This window comes from Cheilinus undulatus, linkage group 15, assembly GCF_018320785.1.
Source record: "Cheilinus undulatus linkage group 15, ASM1832078v1, whole genome shotgun sequence".
In the NCBI taxonomy this organism is placed as follows: domain Eukaryota; kingdom Metazoa; phylum Chordata; class Actinopteri; order Labriformes; family Labridae; genus Cheilinus; species Cheilinus undulatus.
In genome coordinates, this window is record NC_054879.1 from 23818974 (window position 1) to 23840661 (window position 21688).

Below are 21688 nucleotides of genomic sequence, written 5' to 3' on the forward strand. Positions count from 1 at the left end.
CGATAAACATGTCATGTCTTGCTCTGTTACTATAAACTATAAAGACGTATTAAAAAACTCTTAAAGTTTTGTCCCTTTTTGATATATTGAGATATTTTTATCAGCTTATTTGGTTCGTTCAAGCTTGCATCACCCTTCATATCATGACTATTTTGCAGCCCAGATGATTTCATGCTTTCAGACTTCACTTCTAGTCAGTCTGCTGTCAGAGCGTCTGTATAATTACATCAAAAGCCTCTTAAATTACAGGTATTATGCACCTCTTCAGCAGTCACTGCGAACAACATTATGCCTCATAGACATACATGATGGAGCCATGGGGAGCGCTCCTGCTCCCACTCACTCACATCAGCAGTGACAGGTCGTCATTACAGCTCAGTCACAGTAACACAGGACGCCTGTCATTGAGTGCCACGGCAGCCTTCAAACCTCGCCTGCTGTGATAAATTCAGAGCAGTCATCAGTGTGTTCATGAGAATGGCTCGATTCAGTCCTGAAGGTAATTAAGAGCTCTGAGCTTCATATTCATGATGTTTGTGCAGGAAACAGAGAAGCAGACATAATCCTGTTTCATGCTGTAGACGTTTTCTTCTTTTAGCTTCTTTAGACATTTAAAGAGATAAAATGAAGAATTTCTCATTGAAATTTCTAAATAAACCAAAAATGACATAACATTTACTCATTGGAATGAAGGATTTCTATGGGCTAGTATGTTTTCATCTGGGGTTGGAGTAGCAGGAAATTATTCTCATGAGACTAATAATAGTTAATTTTTTGTTCTGAAAGAGACAAAATCATGCAGAAAGGTGGGGAAGATTTCACTGCAAACCAAATTAATTCAGATATTTCTGCTGCATGATTTTGATGATGTAATCAGTTTTAAAAAAATCATGAATCATGGCAATATGGGGGTCATATCTTTGACTGTATAAAATCCACATATGCATGAAATATGACCAGCATTAAAGGGATATTTGGGAATTTTTGTAGTCTGGTTGTATGAGGTTCTTGGCAATATTATCCTCAAGAGAGTTCTGTGAGTGTTGCCCCTTTAAACAGGACATGCTTGGAGAATTTAGACTATAAAGTGCCACAGACAGGTACAGTTTCTCTACATTAGCGAGTTTAGGCAATAAAATGGGCCAAGAAAACAATGTTGGTTTAACTGTACACTAAATAAAAATTTTTGAAGTGTCTTATTTTTCCACCCCGATAGTCTCTGTGCTTCGCACTATTTTGCAGTGCGCACTTCGGCTACATGCTCTCCCACCTTAGCGCATCTGAACAGCTGTAAAATAACAAGTTATCTAAAACTAGTTATTTATCAGTTGTCCACTAGTTTTTGAAAAGTAAACATCGTGTGCTGACTGTGTCTTGTCTAATTATCTGCCATTAGAAGAATAAAAAATAAAATGCCTCACTTCTTATGCATATTTGCACTAATTAATCTACCTACCATGCTCATTGTCACTCGTTTTAGTGCTGTTATAGCTAAGTTGCTTCTTGTTTCCTGGACGAAGCCTGCAGACCCAAACAGCTGTTCAGATGCACTGAGGCAGAAGAGCATTGCATTGCAAAATAGTGCCAAACACAGAGGCTTTCTAGGTGAAAAAAAATCGCTTAAAATGGCTTGATATAGCATACAATTCAGCCCAAACTGTTTTTAAGGTACATTTTTACCTTAAAATTGCCAAGTTATGTGGAGAAACTGTACTCGTATGCACAGCTTCCCCAAGCTTGTCTTGTATGAAGGGGCAACCCTCACTGAAACCTCTGGAGGATACTGGCACTACTATCACCAAGTACCTCATAAATCCCAAATTCAAAAATACCCAAATATCCCTTTAATGCTGGTCATATTTCATGCATAAGTGGATTTTATACTGCCAATGGCATGTCTCTTCATGTTGCAATAAATCATGGTTTTTTAAATGATTACGTCATAAAAATCCTAATGCAGAAGAAGCTAAACTCATTTGGTTTGCAGTAAAATCATCTTCACCTTTCTGCATGATTTTGTCTCTTTAAGAACAACAACAAATTAACTATTCTTAGTCTCATATTTTTAGTCCTGAACAGCAAACAGGATTACTCTGAGGAGCTGTCATGCAGCTATGTAAATGTCTCAGACTGGTTATAGCTTTTCTCATCAGTGTTATAAACAATCAAACCAAACACAGCCTTTAAAACATTAACAAGAGCTGGAAATATGTACTTTTATGTGCATTACGATAAACACAGTCAATAAATCCTCCAATAATAGATAACCTGGGACATTTTTGACCTTTTAAATCCATTCAGAGAGCTTTATACTCCCATATTTGGTTATTTAGGAAAATAAATTATGCAGAAGAGCTGTATGTTTGTGCTCTATAAGTCTCATCTTCATCCATTAGGAGTTTATGTGCTTCTTTATGTGCTTCTTTAAAAGAGGATAAAGATATTAAATGAGTGCTGCCAGTAAAGAAGACAAACCTAAATCCATTTACTTATAATATTCCTCTTAATAAACATTTATTTATGCTAGATCCTTTCCATAGAGTACATTTAAAAAGTGGATGAAGCCACAGTGGCATCACATGTTGGTTTGCAGATTCATGTTTTAAAGTCTTAAGTTCAGGATTTATTATTTGAGCAATTGATGACTGTTTTTAGGCTATTTATGTAAATGAAAGCCATTTGTCCTGCAAGATACAGGCCTATTAAAACAAGATAATTCAACTGTTATGATGATGGACAAATCCCTACGGATGTTTCTACTTGGAGGCAAAAACTGCTTCCGCTCTCATGGATGCTGAAACAAGCAAAAAAAAAAAAAAAATCCTCTGCTGGAAGCCTGCAAATATACCATTACTTCATAAAACCACTTAATTAGTCACTTTAAAGAAAAATTCAATTTATACTCTAAATATATAAAAGCTGTGTGCAAAGAGAGCAGCAAAGTCACACAAGAAACAGTGTGTAGGATGTTTAATACAACCCAGAGCCTTAAAGGGATACTTTAACATTTTGGAAAATTTGCCCATTGCCATAATCCCTATAGACCAATCCGGAGAAACACCGGAAGGTGAGTAGCCGCCATTACTGTGGTGGACTCTCGCCATGCATTCTAATGAAAGTTGACTTGTAAAGTGAACGTTTCTGATTTTGCCATGACTTTAAATTCAACTTGATTTTACTCAACAAGTTAGAGGACGTGGTACACAACATATGGATTGCACAGCTGATTTAAAAATTGTCACAAACTTAAGATATGTATGTAATGTGTACCTATTTGATAAACTATGTTTTTGCTAGTACATATTTACATAGTTTTATATTATTACACTAACTAATTTGAATATAATGTCATTAAGTCTTGTTCACGTACGCTGGCTTTATGTTAGACGACATTGGTTTTTCGGACGTTATGACACGTAACTGCTGAGCAAATAAAGATATGATTGCCAATCTGTCCAGCTGGAGAATAAGCCCGTTGCAAAATAAATGGCAAATAATTACATATTTCATATTTTATTTCCTAAAGAAGCATTAGTTAAGGGTTGAATTATTCTAATATAAACTAGAAGTCATTTTTCTATGACCTACATTTTGTGTGAGAGGTAGGCTACTCTGTCCTGCAGTGCTCAGCTGCACATGGCCAATTAAATATTCATGAGATCAACATGAAGTAGTGGGGAGTTGACAGACAAAACTCTACGCAGGATAATCAGCAGTATGGAAGGATTTTGAATCAGCCAAGGATGCAGTGAATAATGAAGCAGGAATAAGGAAGATTGAAGACAGCTTAGCGACACAAACATGGAGAAGTAGCAGCTGAGTGAGGAGGCTGGGTTAGACCCGGGATGAAGCTGTACTGAACTTTGAAGAGTATGCAAATCGGCCTGTGGCCAATTCTCAAAAATGTTGGACTGTATTTAAAATGGATTCGAGTTAACAGGAAGGAACAGATGTTTTTGGCTGTGGGGGACAGCACTGACTTGTTTACATGAAGCTGGTTAGCATGATCAGAGCTAACAGGCTAACCACTCCAGGCTAACACCAGTGAACACTTAACTTCAGCTGCTGAAGGGATAAACTAGGCAAAGACAGCACTAAACTATCAACAGTTTTTTACTTCAAGCAAGAACAAGGATAGCTGGATTTTAAAGTTGTAAGCTGACAGCGGTCGCAGCTGAATTCATCAGCTTATGAGGACCAATATCGTCAATTAGATAAGCAACAAGGTTCATTTAAAATGTAGAGTTTTTGCACAGTGTCTGACATTATTCCGCTGCTGGTTAGGGATTTGGTACAATGATTTGTTGGTGTTTTCTGTGGAGGATATGTTGCTGTTGTAAGCTGCTAATTGTGGCTAATGAGCTAAGGGCTGAGAGCTAACATTAAGCTGCGTCTTGTTTAATGTGTCAAACGTAACAAACAGCGTATGTGAGGTGAACAGCTGGTAACGCTTTATGTTTTCTATTTGACTTAGATGCAATTAAATGAAATAATGACTGTTCTCAGTCATTTTCAAGTTCTGATCATGTGTAATCTGCGTTAGACAGGCTGTAATGAGAGGACGGAAAGCTCAGATAAGGGTTCGGTTTGTTTTTTATTCGTGTGTACTCAGGTTGGGTTTTGTACAGAAATATGTGGCTCTTGTCTTGACACGATACTTGATCAAGGAGTTTGTGTTTGTGTCTGTTACTGCTTTTAATGCTGGTTAAGTCCTTTAGTCGTAGTGGAATTATGTAGGTCACTCAGCTATGAGAGTCTGGTGTGAACTCTGGGTCTAATTCACCTTTTTACTGTATTTTCTGAGATAGATAATAGACATGGGTAAAATATATTTAATTTGTAAAGTATAATTGAAGTCATAGCCCTCCGATTACAGTTCCCCTGTGCTTCTGTGACAGTTTTATTCCGAACATATCTGCTGCTGTCACAGCCAGCAGGTGGGAGTGGACACCGCAGTTCCACCACAGTTCCACCGCAGTTTCACCGCAGTAATGGCGGCCGCTCAAGATGGTGGTGCCCACAAAACAGCCGTAGGATTGGTCTGTAGTCTGAGTAATAGGTTCATTACCTTTAGTTGTCCGTGCAAGCTATTTTTAGATCAGCACTGCCGAGTTCTGAGCTGCTGTGCCAACTCATTGGAGACAGATGGTATTTTTGGCTTTCCCTCATCAAACTCATCAAATACACAATCCAACTACTCCAAAACGCTCTCGTGGACAAGTTGTGACCTGCACATTCACCACGCTATGAAATAATCATGGAACAATACGGGACGGAGATGTTTTAAAGCTATATGCAAAACTGGAACTACTCTCCAGACATGGCTGCTGCACTGTCTCACTCCGCCCAGTGGTTTACTCAAGAAATAGTTCCAAGTATTTGCTTCATGTGTCGTAATGTTACATAATTATACGTTATTATTTCATAGTGTGGTGAATGTGCAGGTCACAACTTGTCCACAAGAGCATTTTGGAGTTGTTGGATTGTGTATATGATGAGTTTGATGAGGGAAAGCCAAAAATACCGTCTGTCTCCAATGACTTGGCACAGCAGCTCAGAACTCGGCAGTGCCGATCTAAAAATAGCTTGCACGGACAACTAAAGGTAATGAACCTTTTACTATGACTATAGGAATTATGGCAATGGGCAAATTTGCCAAAATGTTGAAGTATCCCTTTAACAGCATGAAAGGTCTTTTTTTCTTTTCCCTGTGTTTTCTGTTGACCTTCAGTTTTCTTTATCCATAGCATGCAGAAATAGAAATATAATCTTAAAACCAATCAGAATTGCCCTTCAGAGGAGTGTCTGTATGTCATCTTTAAAATTTTGTACCTGAAACTCAAAGGTCTCGTCAAACAGCGGGTCATCCTGGTTTTGAGCTGCAGTGCGTGTTCTCTGTTCGGCACAGTCTGCAGGAACGCCGTGAAGTTCCAGAACCACGTACGGGTCAATGACCTCGCCCTTCGCCCCAGATCCCTGAGGCTTCGGTAGGTTGTGTGCGCTGATCACCTGCAATACAAAGAATATAATATTCAACATCTCAAATAATTGGTATTTAAGAAAAACATGTAAAACTAGAAACACACTGATTGTAAAAATCAGTGGTGATACATTACTTCATTTGGTGTAAGATCCCACTATGCCAATATTTTCTCTCATGTTTGATCATAAAAAACAGATCAGAGTTTGTCCAAGAGGTCATAACTTCTGGCCAATAATGGAACAAGTCACCAAATATCATGAGTCCTTTTCAAATCCTAAACCTGCACTATGCAGGTAAACAGGAACAAATGCTATATGCCTGATTTATTTACAAAATGAAACTAGACCCTGTCTGTACAAAGGAGTCTTGTGCAAGAAAAGACAGACTTCTAAACACTTTCACCAACAGGTTAAGATAGTTAAAGTCCAACATCTTTTATGTCATTGAGTAGGTGGAACCCTCCATTAGCTCTCCATTAGTCACTTCAGCAACTGGCTGGTAAGTCCTACAACCAGAGAAGAAAATGAACCAAGGTTTAAATCTCAGTTCTGCCGCACGGTGGTGTAGTGGTTCGCACTGTTGCCTCACAACAAGACAGCTACTGGTCCAAATCCCAGCCAGAGCCTTTCTGTATGGAGAATGCATGTTGTTTCCATGTGCATGTGCAGGTTCTCTCCAGGTGCTCCGGCTTCCTCCCACCACCAAAGACAAGCTCATTAGGTTAATTGGTGACTCAAAATTTCCCATAGGTGTGAATGTGAGCGTGATGGGTTGTTTGTCTCTATATGTCAACCCTGCAACTGATGGACGACCAGTCCAGGGTGTAAAGGCAAAAAGCCCAAAAAATTGTCTTAAATATCACACTTTGTTAAAAAATGCTCTATTCCTTCTGGATGTTCAAAACACATAGGGATACAGATGGAGCTTTCTGACTATACTCTGAATTCATTTCTGCATGTACTCTCAAAGCCTATGGTTACAGACCAAATGCTGGATTATCAGCAGTAATTATGAGATTGGTGTATAGCCAACAGTTCAAGCCAGAGCAGCAAACACAACAAACTTCAGTCAAAAGTACTGAGAAGAGCTATAAATTCAATATTTTTTGTGAATCAAACTTCAAGACAAGGTAAAAAGTGCTTTAATGATGTGTAATTCCTGGTGGATCAGCTGCCAAAACTATTTTTTGGTTACTCCTTTTAAGAGTTTTCAATGTTAAAGAAAAGAATGATGCCTACCTTTATCCTGAGAGTCTGTGCTGGGACTCCTGGTACACACCCCTGAGTGTGAGCGCTGAAATATGACACCTCGTCTCTCATCACAGCTGGTCGAAGAACATAACCACACCCTCCGTTCTGGGAGAATCGACCTCTGTGAAGGTCCAACATTGCCCCGGGGGTCTGCTGGTTCAAGGCCACGAGCTGGACGCCCCCCTTCCAGTACCCTTGTGGGTTGGGGTTGCTTGAGTCCAGACGCACTGAGCTGGGTCGTACCCGGGTCAGAGTGCGCTTTGTGAACATGACTAGGTCCTCTGGGCTCTCTGTGGTGAGACGCCCCGCCTCTCCCTCCCCCAGCGAGCACAGTGTCCAATAAGGCGGGTCGGGAGGCAGTGGTGTGCTGGGCGTGGAGGGGCTGCTGGGTGGTGACTGCTGCTGGGACAGTTTGTGGCTCGCCCTCTGGGCATAGAAGCTTCGGCTGCCTGTGCGAGCGATCGCCACCAGGTCAGACAGTTCCTTATGGAGGCGGAGCTTCCTTGGCTGAGATGGGGGCGGCACCACTAAAACCACACCTAGTTCTTCCTCACCAGGGATGGTCATCCTACGCCCCGCCAGAGGCCCTCCTCCTCCGATCTCTTCATCCTCCTCTGACACCTCACCATCTGACCCCTCCTGATCCGGGGGCAGTTTCTTCCCCACAATGAGGATTCGTCCTTTCAGCTGCTCGGGGGACGGTAAAGTTGTAGCGCGCCCGCCCAAGCTGACAGGAAGTGCCTCAGGGGTGTAAAGACGGGAGCCGAAGACTTTCTTCAGATGCTGCGCCATGGTGCGCTGCTGTCCAGGTGAGCAGCGCTGGCACAGGTAGATAAGGAGCGGGTACTGCGAGGTCAGGAAGGCATACTTATTGACCACCTCCAGAGCGGAGCGAATGGTGACAGGGGCATGGTGGTGGTGGTGATGATGGTGATGATGATGATGGCGAGGGATGTCTGGTCCATAGTCCACTCCAAGCAGAGGCTCCCCCTCGGGACCGTCGGTCACTCCAAGCTCCAGACAGCGACAACCGGACTGCAGAGCCTTGATCAGACCGCCCAGGTCCGCTCTGCCGTGAACCTGATCGTCCAGCAGGTAGGAGCGGTACGACGTGCTGAGAAGAAAATTAAAACATTCAGTTAATATCGCGCTCTTAAATCATGTTTATAGTGTCAAAAACATCCCTTTGCTGCTTAAAATATTCTGTCAGACGGAAGGGAACATATTTAACGCTGTCCTCTTAATCCTCTGTTTGTTGGCAAATGTTGGTAGACACAGTATGTCCCGTTACAAAAAGACAGATTTTATTAAATGTCTGTTTCTACGGCTGTTTGCAGGGTGCACTGACTAAGCCGAACCATCTGTCAGATGAGTCCAGAGATAATCTTAAAATGATTTCACTCAGATTTACAGAGCAGAGAATTGATCTCTGTAAACTTTGTTAAGCTTTCCATACAAGCACACAGGCAGTTTACAATGAAAAGATAACTGAGTCCAGTTACTTTTGTGTTTAAGATTTGATGTCTAAAACCACGCTGCCTGAAGCTTTGGAAGAAAGGCTTTTGCCTTAGCCACACAAAGACAGGTCTTTATGGAAACAGATTTTTCTCTGCATTTTGTCCCTCTCTACATAAACGTCCTACACTGCCAGACTGAAACAGCTGCTAGGAAATATTACATCAGTAAACTAGTTCTCTGGATTACTTGCATGCTGACTAAGGAGAAAGTGAGGATTTTGGGGATATTTTTCTCAGCAATGAAACACAAACAAACAGCCATTTTAGAGTAGTTGTATGTTTTGCTGCACAAGTGTCTGTGCCGGCTCCTGACAGCTTCACACTAGGCACGTGTCTCTGCTGTCACAGCCTGGTCATTCTTCATATGTTTTACCTCCACAAACCTCTTAGTAAGTGGCCTAATTCAGTGTAAAGTGGAACTGTGCCAAGAGCTTTTCAAAATAAGAGCATTCTGTTAAAACAAGGGGAGTTTCTCAAAAGAAATGCTAAGATGGGATGAATTTCACATAATGAGAGAGAAAACTTGTTTTTAAAAATGCTGGCTTGTGCTTCCGGTGTGCAGGAGTCACACGCAATGCATTGTGGGAATCCAATGCAGCGTGAGTAACTTTTAAACATCTTCTCTCTCTCAAAATGTGAAAGTGATCCATGAAAACTTAACATTGACTTACTGTAAAGTGCATACACCTTAAACGAATTGACAACTCAATTTAAAAAACATAGTAGGCAACGCACATGTGTTTCTGTGTCCAAATATCTTTGCATTTATAGATGTCTGGTGTCTGCAGCCAGGCTCTCTTGGTCGGTTTGGCCAATACCGCCACCCAGTTATGGCCGTTTCAGACTGATCGTGTAAAACACGCGCCTTGGCTGGCTTGATTTTCACGTCATATGCATGTTAACAATAACCTCACACACAAATGGACTGTTTTATATCTCCATTGCATGGATATATTCCACCAGAGCTGTCAACTCTCAAGCAATGAGCGTGAGACACACATAATAGCCACCTTACACACGCTCTCACGCCACACAAGTTATTTCTCACACAGTCAAACCAAAAAAAAAAAAAAAAAAAAATTAAAGGACTTGTGATGAAGACCAATCAAGCGTACAGCAGTATGGTTTGGACTTCCTCCATCATTTTACAGATTAACAGCGCACAAGGCAGCTCTGGCCTTCCCAGATGAATGTGAAATTTTCACATTCATCTGGGAAACCTCCCGAGCCAAACATATGGGAAGAGAAGGGCTTTTCAAAGAATTCTTGGGAGGTGATTGGACGAATGCTCTGTCTGTTACATTCACAACAGGGCAATCAGACTGACAAGGCAAATGAGGATGTAGACATCAGCTGTAGTGCTAATCTCAGCTATAGGAAAGCACTGCAGTAATGAAAGGCGAGGTTATTGGAGGAAAAATTCATTCCTTAGCCAATAAACATGTAAATATATTTTCTTGGCCAAAAGAGTCTTTCTATGTGGTTCTTTGCTCTTGTTTTACAAAAAGAAAAACTGCACAGCTCTGATCAAACTGCTGCTTTTCAACAGCTGCATCCAAGCTAATAGCAACCATCTTACAGTACAACCAATTCTTGCAAACTCATGCCGACGTAGGTTAACAGAGGTTTAGGAAAGAGCAAAAATATCTTTTCTGTCATAAAAAGCTTTCAGTGTGGCTCTTTAATGTGGTCCAGTTCTATTAAAACTGCTGCTATACTAAAGCTATATCCAAGCTGACGGCTAGACTGGTGGTAGCCATTTCTATCCGCACACAGTACAACAAAACCCCACCCACAACTACTGCCTTGTTCTCTTAAAACGACACTGATTGGCAATTGAAACACCAGATATTTTAAGAAAACATTTGATATTAGAAGGAATCAGCTAATTCAAAAATGGTCTTTGTTAGGACGACACAGACTGTAAAATTGTCTCGGTTCTGGTCTAAAATCCCCTCTTACCTGATGTAGTAGTGGGACAGGGGCATGTTCATGTCCTGACAGACTCCCAGGTGTTCCGGGTCAAGCAGCTGACACTCTGGAGACTGGAGATATCGGGCGAATCCGTCCAATCCCAGCAGGCCTCTCTCTCTCCCCTGAGTGGAGGGCTCAAAGCGCCTCAGCATCTCCCAGCAGCCCTCAGTGGTTGCCAGGGACAAACCCTGCTCTGTCTCCAGGAAGAGGCGGAGGTCCTGAGGGTCCAGACACTCACGGTCCTTTGACAGCTGAACCAGTAAGAAATAAACATCCGGTCTGGTGCAGAGCTCACAGTATGCCTCCTGGAACTCCTCACGGGTCACATGAGAGGTCAGCTTCTCCTTACTGCGCTGGATCTCTTTGAAACGGAGACGCACCTGCAGAAGAGAAAATAGAAGAGCTGAAAGACTTACTGTACCTCTTTACCTCATTACCCCTCCTTTCATGTTCAACAAAGGAAAAAAAAAACTGAAAACTTTCTTTCTAAAAATATATTTTCATCTTCTCTTTCTTCACCATTGTGATACTTTAAGTTATCCTTGCAAAGCAGATGGATTGTCCAGATTCAAGTCTGTCATCAGGCTGATCCATCTTGTAAAGGTCCAGTCTGAAACGACTGTGCCAGGTCTGAGAATGGATCAATCCGCATCATTTGAGGAGAACGAGGTGGTATCAATGAGTGGAAATTAGTTGTACTGGAAGCCGAAAGCAATGGCTTCAGCCAGTGTAGTGATTAGCTTGGATGTAGCTGCAGTAGAGGGGCAGTTTCATCAGAAATGGGCCATCTTCTCATGGCAGAAAAGATGTTTTTGATATAGCACTGCATGCTGGGAAATACAATGTCTGCTTGTTGAGCGATTAGCTCAGATGTAGCTACAGCAGCAGTTTTATTGGATCTGGACAGCATTTCTTTAGGGTTTTTTATGTTTTTATTTAGAGTGGAGGAAAGTGGATAGAGTGGGGAACAGTGGTTAGTGGGGGGAGTGACATGCCCTCATACACAGGCTGTGACCTAACCACTAGGCCAGCTGCGACCCTGGACAGCATTTATCTATTGAAAGACGAGCAAAGAAGTGTGTGTACGTCTCCCAACCAGCCTTCAGTATAACTTTTATCCACCAGTTAGCTCCACGGTATAAGTAGCGTCCCTGCCAAACTTATGTTACCTACTGAAGCTGCCTATCTATTTATTTATTTAACCTTTATTTAACCAGGTTGGTCTGATTTAGATTAAAAATCTCTTTCTCAAGGGAGACCTGGCCAAGATAGGTAGCAGCAAAAACACAAAGTTAAAGACACAAATACAAAGAGAGACGTACAATATGCCAACTACCTTATAGGATCTTAACAGTCACATGATCCTGGGGACACATGAATGTCTGTTGGGGGTCAGGAAGTGGGGGACAACCATTAGGAGTGAATGGGAATTGAGGAAAGTTGTCACTTTAAAGCTCTAAATAGACCTGTATGCTGCAAATATCATCTTTTGTTGTTATTTAATCCACATTTAAAAAGCCAAACTAGTACCAAATGAAGAGCTGTTTGGGAGCCTAAAACCCTGTTCTACTGAGCTAAGACAAATGTCCTGGAGGCCTTAGAGACAGATTTCCCATCACATCAAGGAAGACTGGGCGATAAAGCAGAATAAGAATAAAGAATGTTTTATTTTCTCGCTTTGATTGAAAACATAGCCTTTATGGTAACGTTCCTCTGTGTAGAAATAATTTCTTGCCCCCCCCAGGGTAGTTCTCCGCTGCTGCATGACATCATCTGCAAAGAAATTACGCCAACTACCTCATTTGTTTTCATCACTCTGATTGGTTCCTAATGAATGTGACCGACAAAACATTTGTTTAATCACCTTCCCAGAATCTTTTGAAAAGTCCTGTTCTTCCCAAACGCTTTGTATGGAAGGTTTCCCAGATGTATGTAAAATATAACCATGAAATAGATCTATGAAACAGTCTTTCTAGTGTGTCAGGTTCGTGCTAAACTCTCCTGCGCCTCTAACAAGAGACTGTCAATGTAATCCACTCAAAGTACTCTATTTGTGTATGATTTAAAGGCATTATAGCAAGGCAGACAGCATTTGAGATTTTTGTCTCTACCAGTTAATAACTTCTATGTTGACTTCTAAGGGATCAGAGTGTAATTGTTTAAGCAGCTAATCACATGCGTTCCTACTGTAAACACTTCAATTTCTGCAGAGGAGTTGGACATTTAAGATAGGTCTCTATGGGAACTGAATCACTGCAGGAAACAGACTCTAGTGGACATCTGAGGTACTGCAGCTGATTTATTTCTCAGTCCTGGAGGTTGCTGCTTTTGTGAGATTGACAATGAATAAATTAAGTTTCCAAGATTATGCCTCTTTTATTCAGTGAAGCAGAGAAAAACTTGATTAAACTGCTGTAATCATTTTTCAAAAAGGATATTAAAGTGACCCAAATTAATTTAACAACACCGTATATTAATCACGTCTTTAATGGAGCTCTCGTTCCACTATCTATCACCTCTTCTTCATGATTTTATGTTGTTTCACTCGGCTTCCTTCTCTCCTCTCTGCCTGTTCTTCCTCTCTCCTCGCTGATATCATCTCAGTGAAAATATGTCTACAGGTAGCCAGCAGTCAGCTCACCTGTCGCAGCTGACACAGACTTCTGAGCTTTCTTTGTGTCTCGGAGCAGGAGAGTGGAGAAGTAAGCGACCTGTGTGAAAGTGCACATCAGATGACTAGACTAACATGAGCAGAGGTGCTACGACTCAGAGTCACAAGGGATTTAAATGTTGTTTAGCTCCAAATGCACACATAAAACTCTCCTGCGGTGGGTGCAGCTGGGCTGAAAACAAACTAGATGTCATCTGCGGCTTTGGCACGTCCTCATGATGCTGTGTATCTTTGCCGTCTGTCACTTTGTGGTGAGTACCATAAGTGTTGAAGCAAGACAGCCATGTAGCTTTCTTTAAGCTATGTAAATATTTTTCTTTCAGGTCTTGAAGTCAATGAAGTATCCTTTATCTGAGTGAAAGTACTAAATAATCAACAGGTACAGCCAGGGCCTAATTCATAAAAGGACTACACAGCTTTGTACCCTCTTAAATACAAAGAAGATAAATCCTGCCGCCAGGGTCTCAAACACAACATTTTTTGCAGCAAGAAGCTCTGTTCTCCTCACCTTTGCCTCCTTGATTCCAGGATTCAGTTTACAGATTGTGGCGACTGCCACGTCCTCCGACACGATGCTGTTTCCAGATTCATCCACCTGAGCAAACTCTGCTGCCAGCCACTCACTCCTCATCTTACTCCCCAGGCTTCCTTCTACCGCAAAACCTCCTCCTTCACCCAGAAGTCCTCCTCCTCCCCCTCCTCCTCCAGCTCCCCCGATGACAGACGGGTGGGCCAGCAGGTAGCGGAGGCCTGTCACCCAGATGTTCGCCACATCTGCTGACAACGCAACCAAATCTAGAGACTGTAAAGAGAAAAACATTTTAGATTAGACTGGATTATATCTGTAGATTTTAGAGGATTAACCAGATCATCACCTGGTATTCATCTCCATGTATGACTGAAAACGCCGCCTCCTCAGCCAGGTGGTCTGACAGCGGCCCATTATGGAGGAACGTCTCTGTGCTCTTTCCTGTGCGGACTTCTCGGATGCTCGAGACGTCGAGTCGGGCTCTGTCTCCATCTTTCTTTGACGGCTCCCAGCGCAGACAGCTTAGGTCGGGATCCAACGTGTAGAACCGACAGTAAACTCTGGAGTTAGGTCGGATCTTCTTCAGCTCACAGCCACCCTGCATGAATGCTAAGCAGTCGGCTGCACTGCTCACCTGGGACAGATAATCAAAGTTTAGCTCAAAATTTAACTGATTTTAATGTGATAATACAGTTCAGTTTGGTGACTTACCTTCTTCTCTGAAGGCATGCTGCTGAATGACACCGTCTTCTTCCTGCCTCCACCCATCTTCTGCACAGAGGGATCCTGGGGAAACAAAAAGGGGATGCCAAGAGATTAAAATAGTGAAAATACAAAATGAGTGTTAATTCTTAGGATATTAGGGCTGAGTTATTCAGCCAAACTCATGGATATTGTAATATCTTAAAGCAACATCATACTGGAAGTCAGTTTGGTGCACTTTGGCACCTTACAGGTCTCCAAGAGCAATGGAAAGGTTGTATGAAGACAATTCCTGCTGTTCCCTTATAGACATTGTGCCTTTGATGTACTACTAACTCTGTGCTTCCTCTGTCAAAAGGAGGAGACCCCACACTTTTGGGCAGGCTGATTTCAAAACTGTTCTTCTTAGCCAAGATGCTTGAATCTCTTGTGAGTGACAACTTAAATAATTATAGCATCTGATTTATCAGATGCCATAATATTTCACATATATATTTTTGTATCAAATTTGACAAGTGAGGCTTTTTTTGCAACTGTTAATCTGCTGGAGGGCTTTTTTTTTTTATCACACTGGTACAATGTCATTCAGCAGATGGTTTTGTCCAAAGCGACGTACATTTGAGATTAAACCATCATTTTCAGATTGTATAAAAAAGGTTTTTAAGGAAATTATTGATTATGATTAGATAGAAGTCTCACAAAATCATGTATCAAATATGATACAATCGGCTTTATCAGGAATTGAGTTAGGATTGTATCCTGTGTAAAAACAGGTTGTATTTAAAAACATTCTATCAGGCGTTATACAAATACAGAAGTATTACATAACCTTGTAAAAAGCATCTTTCTCCGCCTCAGGCCTCTGCAGCCGCTGACAGATTGATTGACAGCTCTGTCTCTTGGTAGACAAATGTCAATGTTGGGTTACCTTCATTAGAGCCCCAGCATGTCTCTCTGAATGATAATAGCTCCTCAGTCTTTGTAATGAGCTGTGATGGTCTGAGCTGAGATGACAGCTGTAATTACATGAAGCTCTGAGTGCTGCTGTCTCCATCCTGCAGCTGCACAGTTAGTCTGCAGAAATATTGAACTCGGGAAGAAATACATTGCAAACGCTTTTCTATATTGCAGCCTTGAAACTGGAGGAAAAACACTCAGTATAACAGCAATTAAACATCTGCAGTGTACTATACAAGCGCCTAACAGACAAACACTGGATGAAGGTGAAACCATTGAGGAGTGACCATGAAGCTTTGCTTTTTCACTAAATGAGGAAATATTTTATGCTATACGAGGCATTACGAATGATGTTTTGATAAGGAAAATGTTTTCTCTGTTTATCAGCAGAAAAATAAATGCAGTGTTAAACTAATGTGCACAATGTCCGGACTAACCAAATGTTGTAATGATGTGAAGTTTTAAAAATTGTTATCGTGTTTGTTTCATGGCTGCGTCTTCAGTTGAATTGTCCATAAACATGCCAAAAAGACTGAAAATGACTCATGATAATTGCTGTTAATCCTCAAACAGCTCCAAAATTAAATGCAAAAAATCAAAACAAAGCATTATGATGAGTCTATAACTGCAGTCTACACCATAAATACAGAGTCAGTATAAAATAACAGTAGTGACAGGGGGTGGAGAAACCTGCGCTACTCTTATACAGCAGAGACGGTCAGAGACATTAGCTACTATATCTGATAGATTTTTTGACATTATGACCACATATGCAGAGAAGAAGACTCTGGCCAATTTGGCACTCGACACATGGTCTTGCTGAAGTTGCCCAAGACTGTAAAACTGAGTATTTGTACTTGGTCACTTCCCACTTCTGCATGTACATACATGGGGAAGCAGCCAGAGTCAACCTTGACACATGTGGACACAGGTGTGTCACTCAGCAGCCAAGGTCAAGCTCAACAGCATCTCTTTTGTAGTGGATTTTAGGCCCTTAAGACATCCACGGCACGACCAGGGGCTGCTGGGAACTCTTCTACCTACCCAGTCAGTACCCTAGGACGTGCTGACATCCAACATCCACCCCTTACTCCACAATAAAGGTGATAAGTTTATTTCTATTTTCCTATTCCCTGGTAATACGCAAGGCTATCAAGAGCACTGCCAAGGTTGTCAATCCTCTGTCCTGCTCGATGGTGCCCTCAGGCAGCCTTACTGCAGCCTCAGTTTTTTGCCCAAACAAGCCTTTAAAGTTCTTCACAGTACTGTTTATCTATAACCACAAAAAGTCCCTTTTTATGTTGCATTTTTTCAAACAAAAAGTACTATTACAATAAATCCCTACCGTTCCTTAGCAATGTCATAAAATTACAGCCGGCTGTTTCCCTCATTAGGAGGTAGAAGTAAAAATGATTGGTCTTCAGTGCGTTGTATAACAATTTTAGAATGGCAAGGAAACATTAAGAGCAACTCGATTTTTGATAGTATTGTTTGTTTTTAAGTGGAACTGCATCATTTAGTCCAAAAGAAGTTTATATTTATCAGTATTTCTTTTATTAAAGATTTATTTGGGGGCTTTTATGCCTTTATTGACAGTGGAGGGCAGCAGATAGAATCAGAAACAGGGGTGAGAGAGCTGGGGAGAGACATGTGGGAAAGTGCCACAGAACCAGGCCGACCATGTACATGGGGCGCGGCTTAAACCACTAGGCCACCTGTGCCCCGATTTGTTGGTATTTCAAGGCTGTATTTGTATTTAGAATTGCTAAAAACAGTACACATAACTAGAATATATGAATGTATGAAATTTTCACTTTTTGAGTTCATCTGCATCTAGATACATATGCACATGTATCAGAAATGTAAGAAAATGGACAGAAATGGTTAAAAATAAATAAATAAATAAATAAATTCACAAATCTGTATGAAAATCCTTGCTTTTGGGATAGAGGTTTACACAGGTTAGTAAAGAAAGCATCCCGCATACTAAATCTATAATCTCAATAAAACAGCTGCAGGTTTTTGTCCTCAGCCTGTTGACTGTTCTGCTTCCTATATTCCTGTTATTCTTCTTCTGTCTCATCAATAAAAGCTAAAAAGTTGTGTGAACATGCCCCCACTGTCCCGGTCTGATCCTTCAGCCTGCATTAAACTGCAAAAATCAGAAATAATGAGCTCACTACACGCTCACAGATGGGGCTGTGATGAACAGAGCGGTGATTACCTCAGAGAGAGAGAAGTGTAAATCTTTGCCTCATCCCATTCACAACACAAACACGTATCGATTTCCAATTCATGCTCCCACAGCTCACGCTCACACAGACACAGCGAGGTCATAGTGTCCAATGGATGCTGTTCATCTTTATCACATAACCGTCCTACAAATCGTATTTTTTTTTTTTATTCAGCTGGTCAGCGAGGAGGCCAGAGCTTAGAGAAAGCAGGTCAGCGGGTATTTAGGTGGACGGAGTCGGGAGGGGGCAGAGGGAAAACGGACATTTGGGCACATTGACACTGTGGTTGTGGATGTTGTGGCTAATCCAGCGTGTGCATGCATACATGCATGTGTGCCGTGTATGTGCATGTTTCCACAGTTTTTCTGACATCTTCACGCCGTCCAGGAAACTACAACCACGACCTCGTCAGAAAGCCTTTAATGCAGCGCTCTGTTTGGCTTGCATGGCTCGTAATCCACGGCCTGATTTAAGCAAGCTCCCACTCTGTTTTTTATACGCCTTTTCCTCTGCCTTTAGCTCCGATTTGATCATTCTCTCCATCGCCGAGTCACTGCCAGGGAAAAATCTCAGCACAGATGGAGAGAGGAGACAAAAAGCTGGAGGGAAAAGAGACAAGACGCAGAGAAAGGTCAGACGAGACGTATTAAGAAATGAGAAAAAGATGACAGGAGATGCAGAAAGGAAACAAAAGCAAATGGAAAACAGAAATTAAAAATACAGGATGAAACAAAAGACAGGAGATGAAAAGAGGATGGAGATGCAACAAGTGGAGAGGAGGAGGGATGCACAAATGGAGGGAAAACAAGAGGTTATTGTACTGAGCAGACATGAGGAACAGATGAAGTGTTTACAGCCACTCTCTCTTCAGGCTGTATAAAGACAACATAGACCTGAAAACAGAAAAAACAATTCAGAGAAACCTCCATGTCTATGACCTTTGTTATTACAACTATTAAAGGGAATCTGTCTGAGGTTTTGCCATAAAACAAACAATACGAGTTTTCAAATGATCATTAAAAATAAAGTGTTTGGATGTTGGAAGGTGTTGGTCACTTATTCACTCATGATATGGAGCTACTTGACGCCACCGCTGTTAACTTCCTGTTTAGAATTGAGTACTCTGTTCAGTAATAACTGTACTAAGGTGTATTTACTAAACAGGATGCTAAAGTTTTGTTTTCACTGATAAGTATCACATAATGAAGGAGAAAAGCTGTTCAAAGTAGCTCTCATGGCTCTTCCTGCAAGCTAATTCCAAAGCATTCCAGTAATGCCACTTTTAACATCTTTTCTCCTTCAGTATAATGATTTCATCCATGAAACCAAAATGTTGGTTTACTTTTTAGTAAATAGACTGTATGGAGAGGATTTTTTTATTGATCAGAATCCCCAAATCAAAACAAGAAGTAATTCATAATAGGAAGTAAGCTGCAGAGGTTGGCTGCTAAGCACTGGGCTCAACCTGGAAATGCTTGTTGGGCCACAGTCTGATGGGGGGGGGGGGGGGGTCAGTGTTAAAGTGGTGTATTTGGGCGACTGAAGCTGCTACTGATGCTAGAGAACAATCATGGTCCAGAAGCAAAAAGATGAAAAAACAGAACTGTAGAAATGAATATGTTTCTACAAAAGGGACGTCTCTGCAAACATGGCTTCCTTCATTATCACGTCTGTAACATATCTGTGACGTTCTCTCTCTCTGCATCATGTTCTGTTATCATTCTGCATTGACTCTTGCTTGATATGTTTGGCTTGTACATCAACTTGGTTAGATGATTTGCCAGCAACTTTTGACTCAGCTTGCATGAGTGGAAAAGGCTTCTGACAAGTAAAACCTTCACACAAACACTTCCCAGCTCTAAAACAGAGGAAACAGACGGATTAATCCTTGCAGAACGTTATGTTATGTTAGGATCCATGAACCATACAGACACCATGACCTTTAACGGCTAAAACTGACTGAGAGCACTCTACTGAACGAAGCAGTGGAACATGAATGATGAGAAAAATCCATCTACCACACACATCCACTCATCAGTTCCGTCTCTGTGCCTCAGCATTTCCATCTATCGACTAACTTGTTTATACAACTTGTTAACCTCAATCTCTTGCTCTTCTCACAGACAAACACCTGGCAGTTTCACAAATCCTGGTGCGATCCTGGGTAATGATCTCTGTGAACACTGGCAGCAGATTAGCATAATAGATTATTGAGCTGTCGCCGTCTGAAACCTCTGAGTTACAGACGATAATCCATAGCAGAGGATGTACTGCTCTGCGCAAATGAAGCTATGGGAAACAGACTGCATTTTACAGGCTTGTTTCATTTGTAAGGTCTCATACTACTCTGAAAGAGATGGAAAATATGACCGCTGCATCACCTGTGACAGAGGATGGGACATTTTTGCACCAAATTTGCCATTGAAAGAGCTATGGATAAGGAAATACATGTCAGGTAGGTAGATTTGACTAGTTTTAACATCATCCAGAGCCATTTATCTCACACTAGAGTACAGAAAATATGCTTGTAGACATACTCAGAGACCTTACAACCAGTCACAGAGGTTGTGGTCTGGGTCATTTTGATGCTTGTTTACAGAGGAGATGCACATCGGCTATAAAAGTAGGTTTCAGGTAGGGCTGAATGACATGGTCTTACAACTATGATGGAGGTGTGGACATGTGCAATAGTCATATCACGGGACTCGCAATGTCAGTCAAATGACCTGAAACTTCTGTGGTGTTTGATGCAATTCAAAACATGAGCTCATCTGATATCACCATCAGCATCCAGAGAGCTGAGCACGGCGCATACAGAGTCAGTGTGACTCCTGCATGTAAAAACATTCAGGTTGTAGGTGACAATGCTGCTGTCACCAGAGTGACACTCAAGGCAGACACACAGATATGAAAATCCAATGAGTGTATTCCTGCTATCAGCAGCACCTCATCCCCATATGGATGGATACATTAATGACCATGCATACTGAATACAATAAAATTAGTTCAAATGCAATTAATCCATAGTAGCATGAATCTCAATATAAGGGTGCAACAAGCTTTATGCTACAAAGGAGGAGGCTGGGGTGGAGGAGGTGAAGCTTTGCCAGCAGCAGCAGAGTGTGTTTCTTCAAGCAGGGATTAGTGAGAAGTACATCATAGTTGAATGGACAGCTGTGTTGAGAGAAAGAGCTGTGATTGGCTGTGGGAGCAGGGAGGCGATAATTATGATAAGCTTGCCGTTGGTCAAGAGGAGGAGCTGGGCCTTTTTCAGTGGTGCAAATGTCATAAGAGGGGACCTTTACCTTTAACCTAAAAAATTTACCAGTTCATCCTCCAGTGAAAGTGGACTTTTGTGCAAAGTATAGAAAACACATTCAAATCGCTCTTAAGATACTTGATTTGCAAGCATGGGATGCTTATGAACCCTATGACTTTGACCTTTGACCCTCTTGTGTTCACTAAAATGGCCCAGAAAGCAATGGATGAGCATGAGGCCTGGTGGCCATGACCTTTGACCTCCGAAATCTAATCAGTTTACCACTGGATCATCCATCATAGTGTTCTTGAGATGATGTGTTCAGAAGAACGGCCTGGACAAACTGAAAACATGAAGCCTCCAGCTTCAGGGATCGCCAGAGTGGAGGCATAGAAATGTGATAAACACTCTGAAGGAGTCGTGTGAAGTCAGAATGATTCATTGATATCTGTTATTGATGAGTCTGTGGGTGGAAGTGTGTGGAGTGTTTAGATCATTGAAAGCATTCACAATGGTCGTATTTGGTTGAGTCATTTGATAGGACTGTCATCTCATACACACATAGTAATCACGACACAGTAACGTCCAATAAAACACAACATTCAGACCTTT

The 21688-nt window shown here is 41.6% G+C and overlaps 1 protein-coding gene across 1 annotated transcript in view; it reads right to left on the minus strand.

The window, feature by feature from the left end:
* Positions 1-21688, minus strand: part of plcl1 (phospholipase C like 1) — a 127522-nt gene that overhangs the window by 23211 nt on the left and 82623 nt on the right. Inside the window, exons 2-7 of the mRNA XM_041806235.1 lie at positions 14636-14710; positions 14271-14558; positions 13904-14197; positions 10713-11104; positions 7222-8347; positions 5833-6009 (exon numbers count right to left, since the gene is read on the minus strand). Of these exons, the coding sequence (XP_041662169.1) occupies positions 5833-6009; positions 7222-8347; positions 10713-11104; positions 13904-14197; positions 14271-14558; positions 14636-14710 (2352 nt within the window). The remainder of the gene's footprint in view (positions 1-5832; positions 6010-7221; positions 8348-10712; positions 11105-13903; positions 14198-14270; positions 14559-14635; positions 14711-21688) is intronic.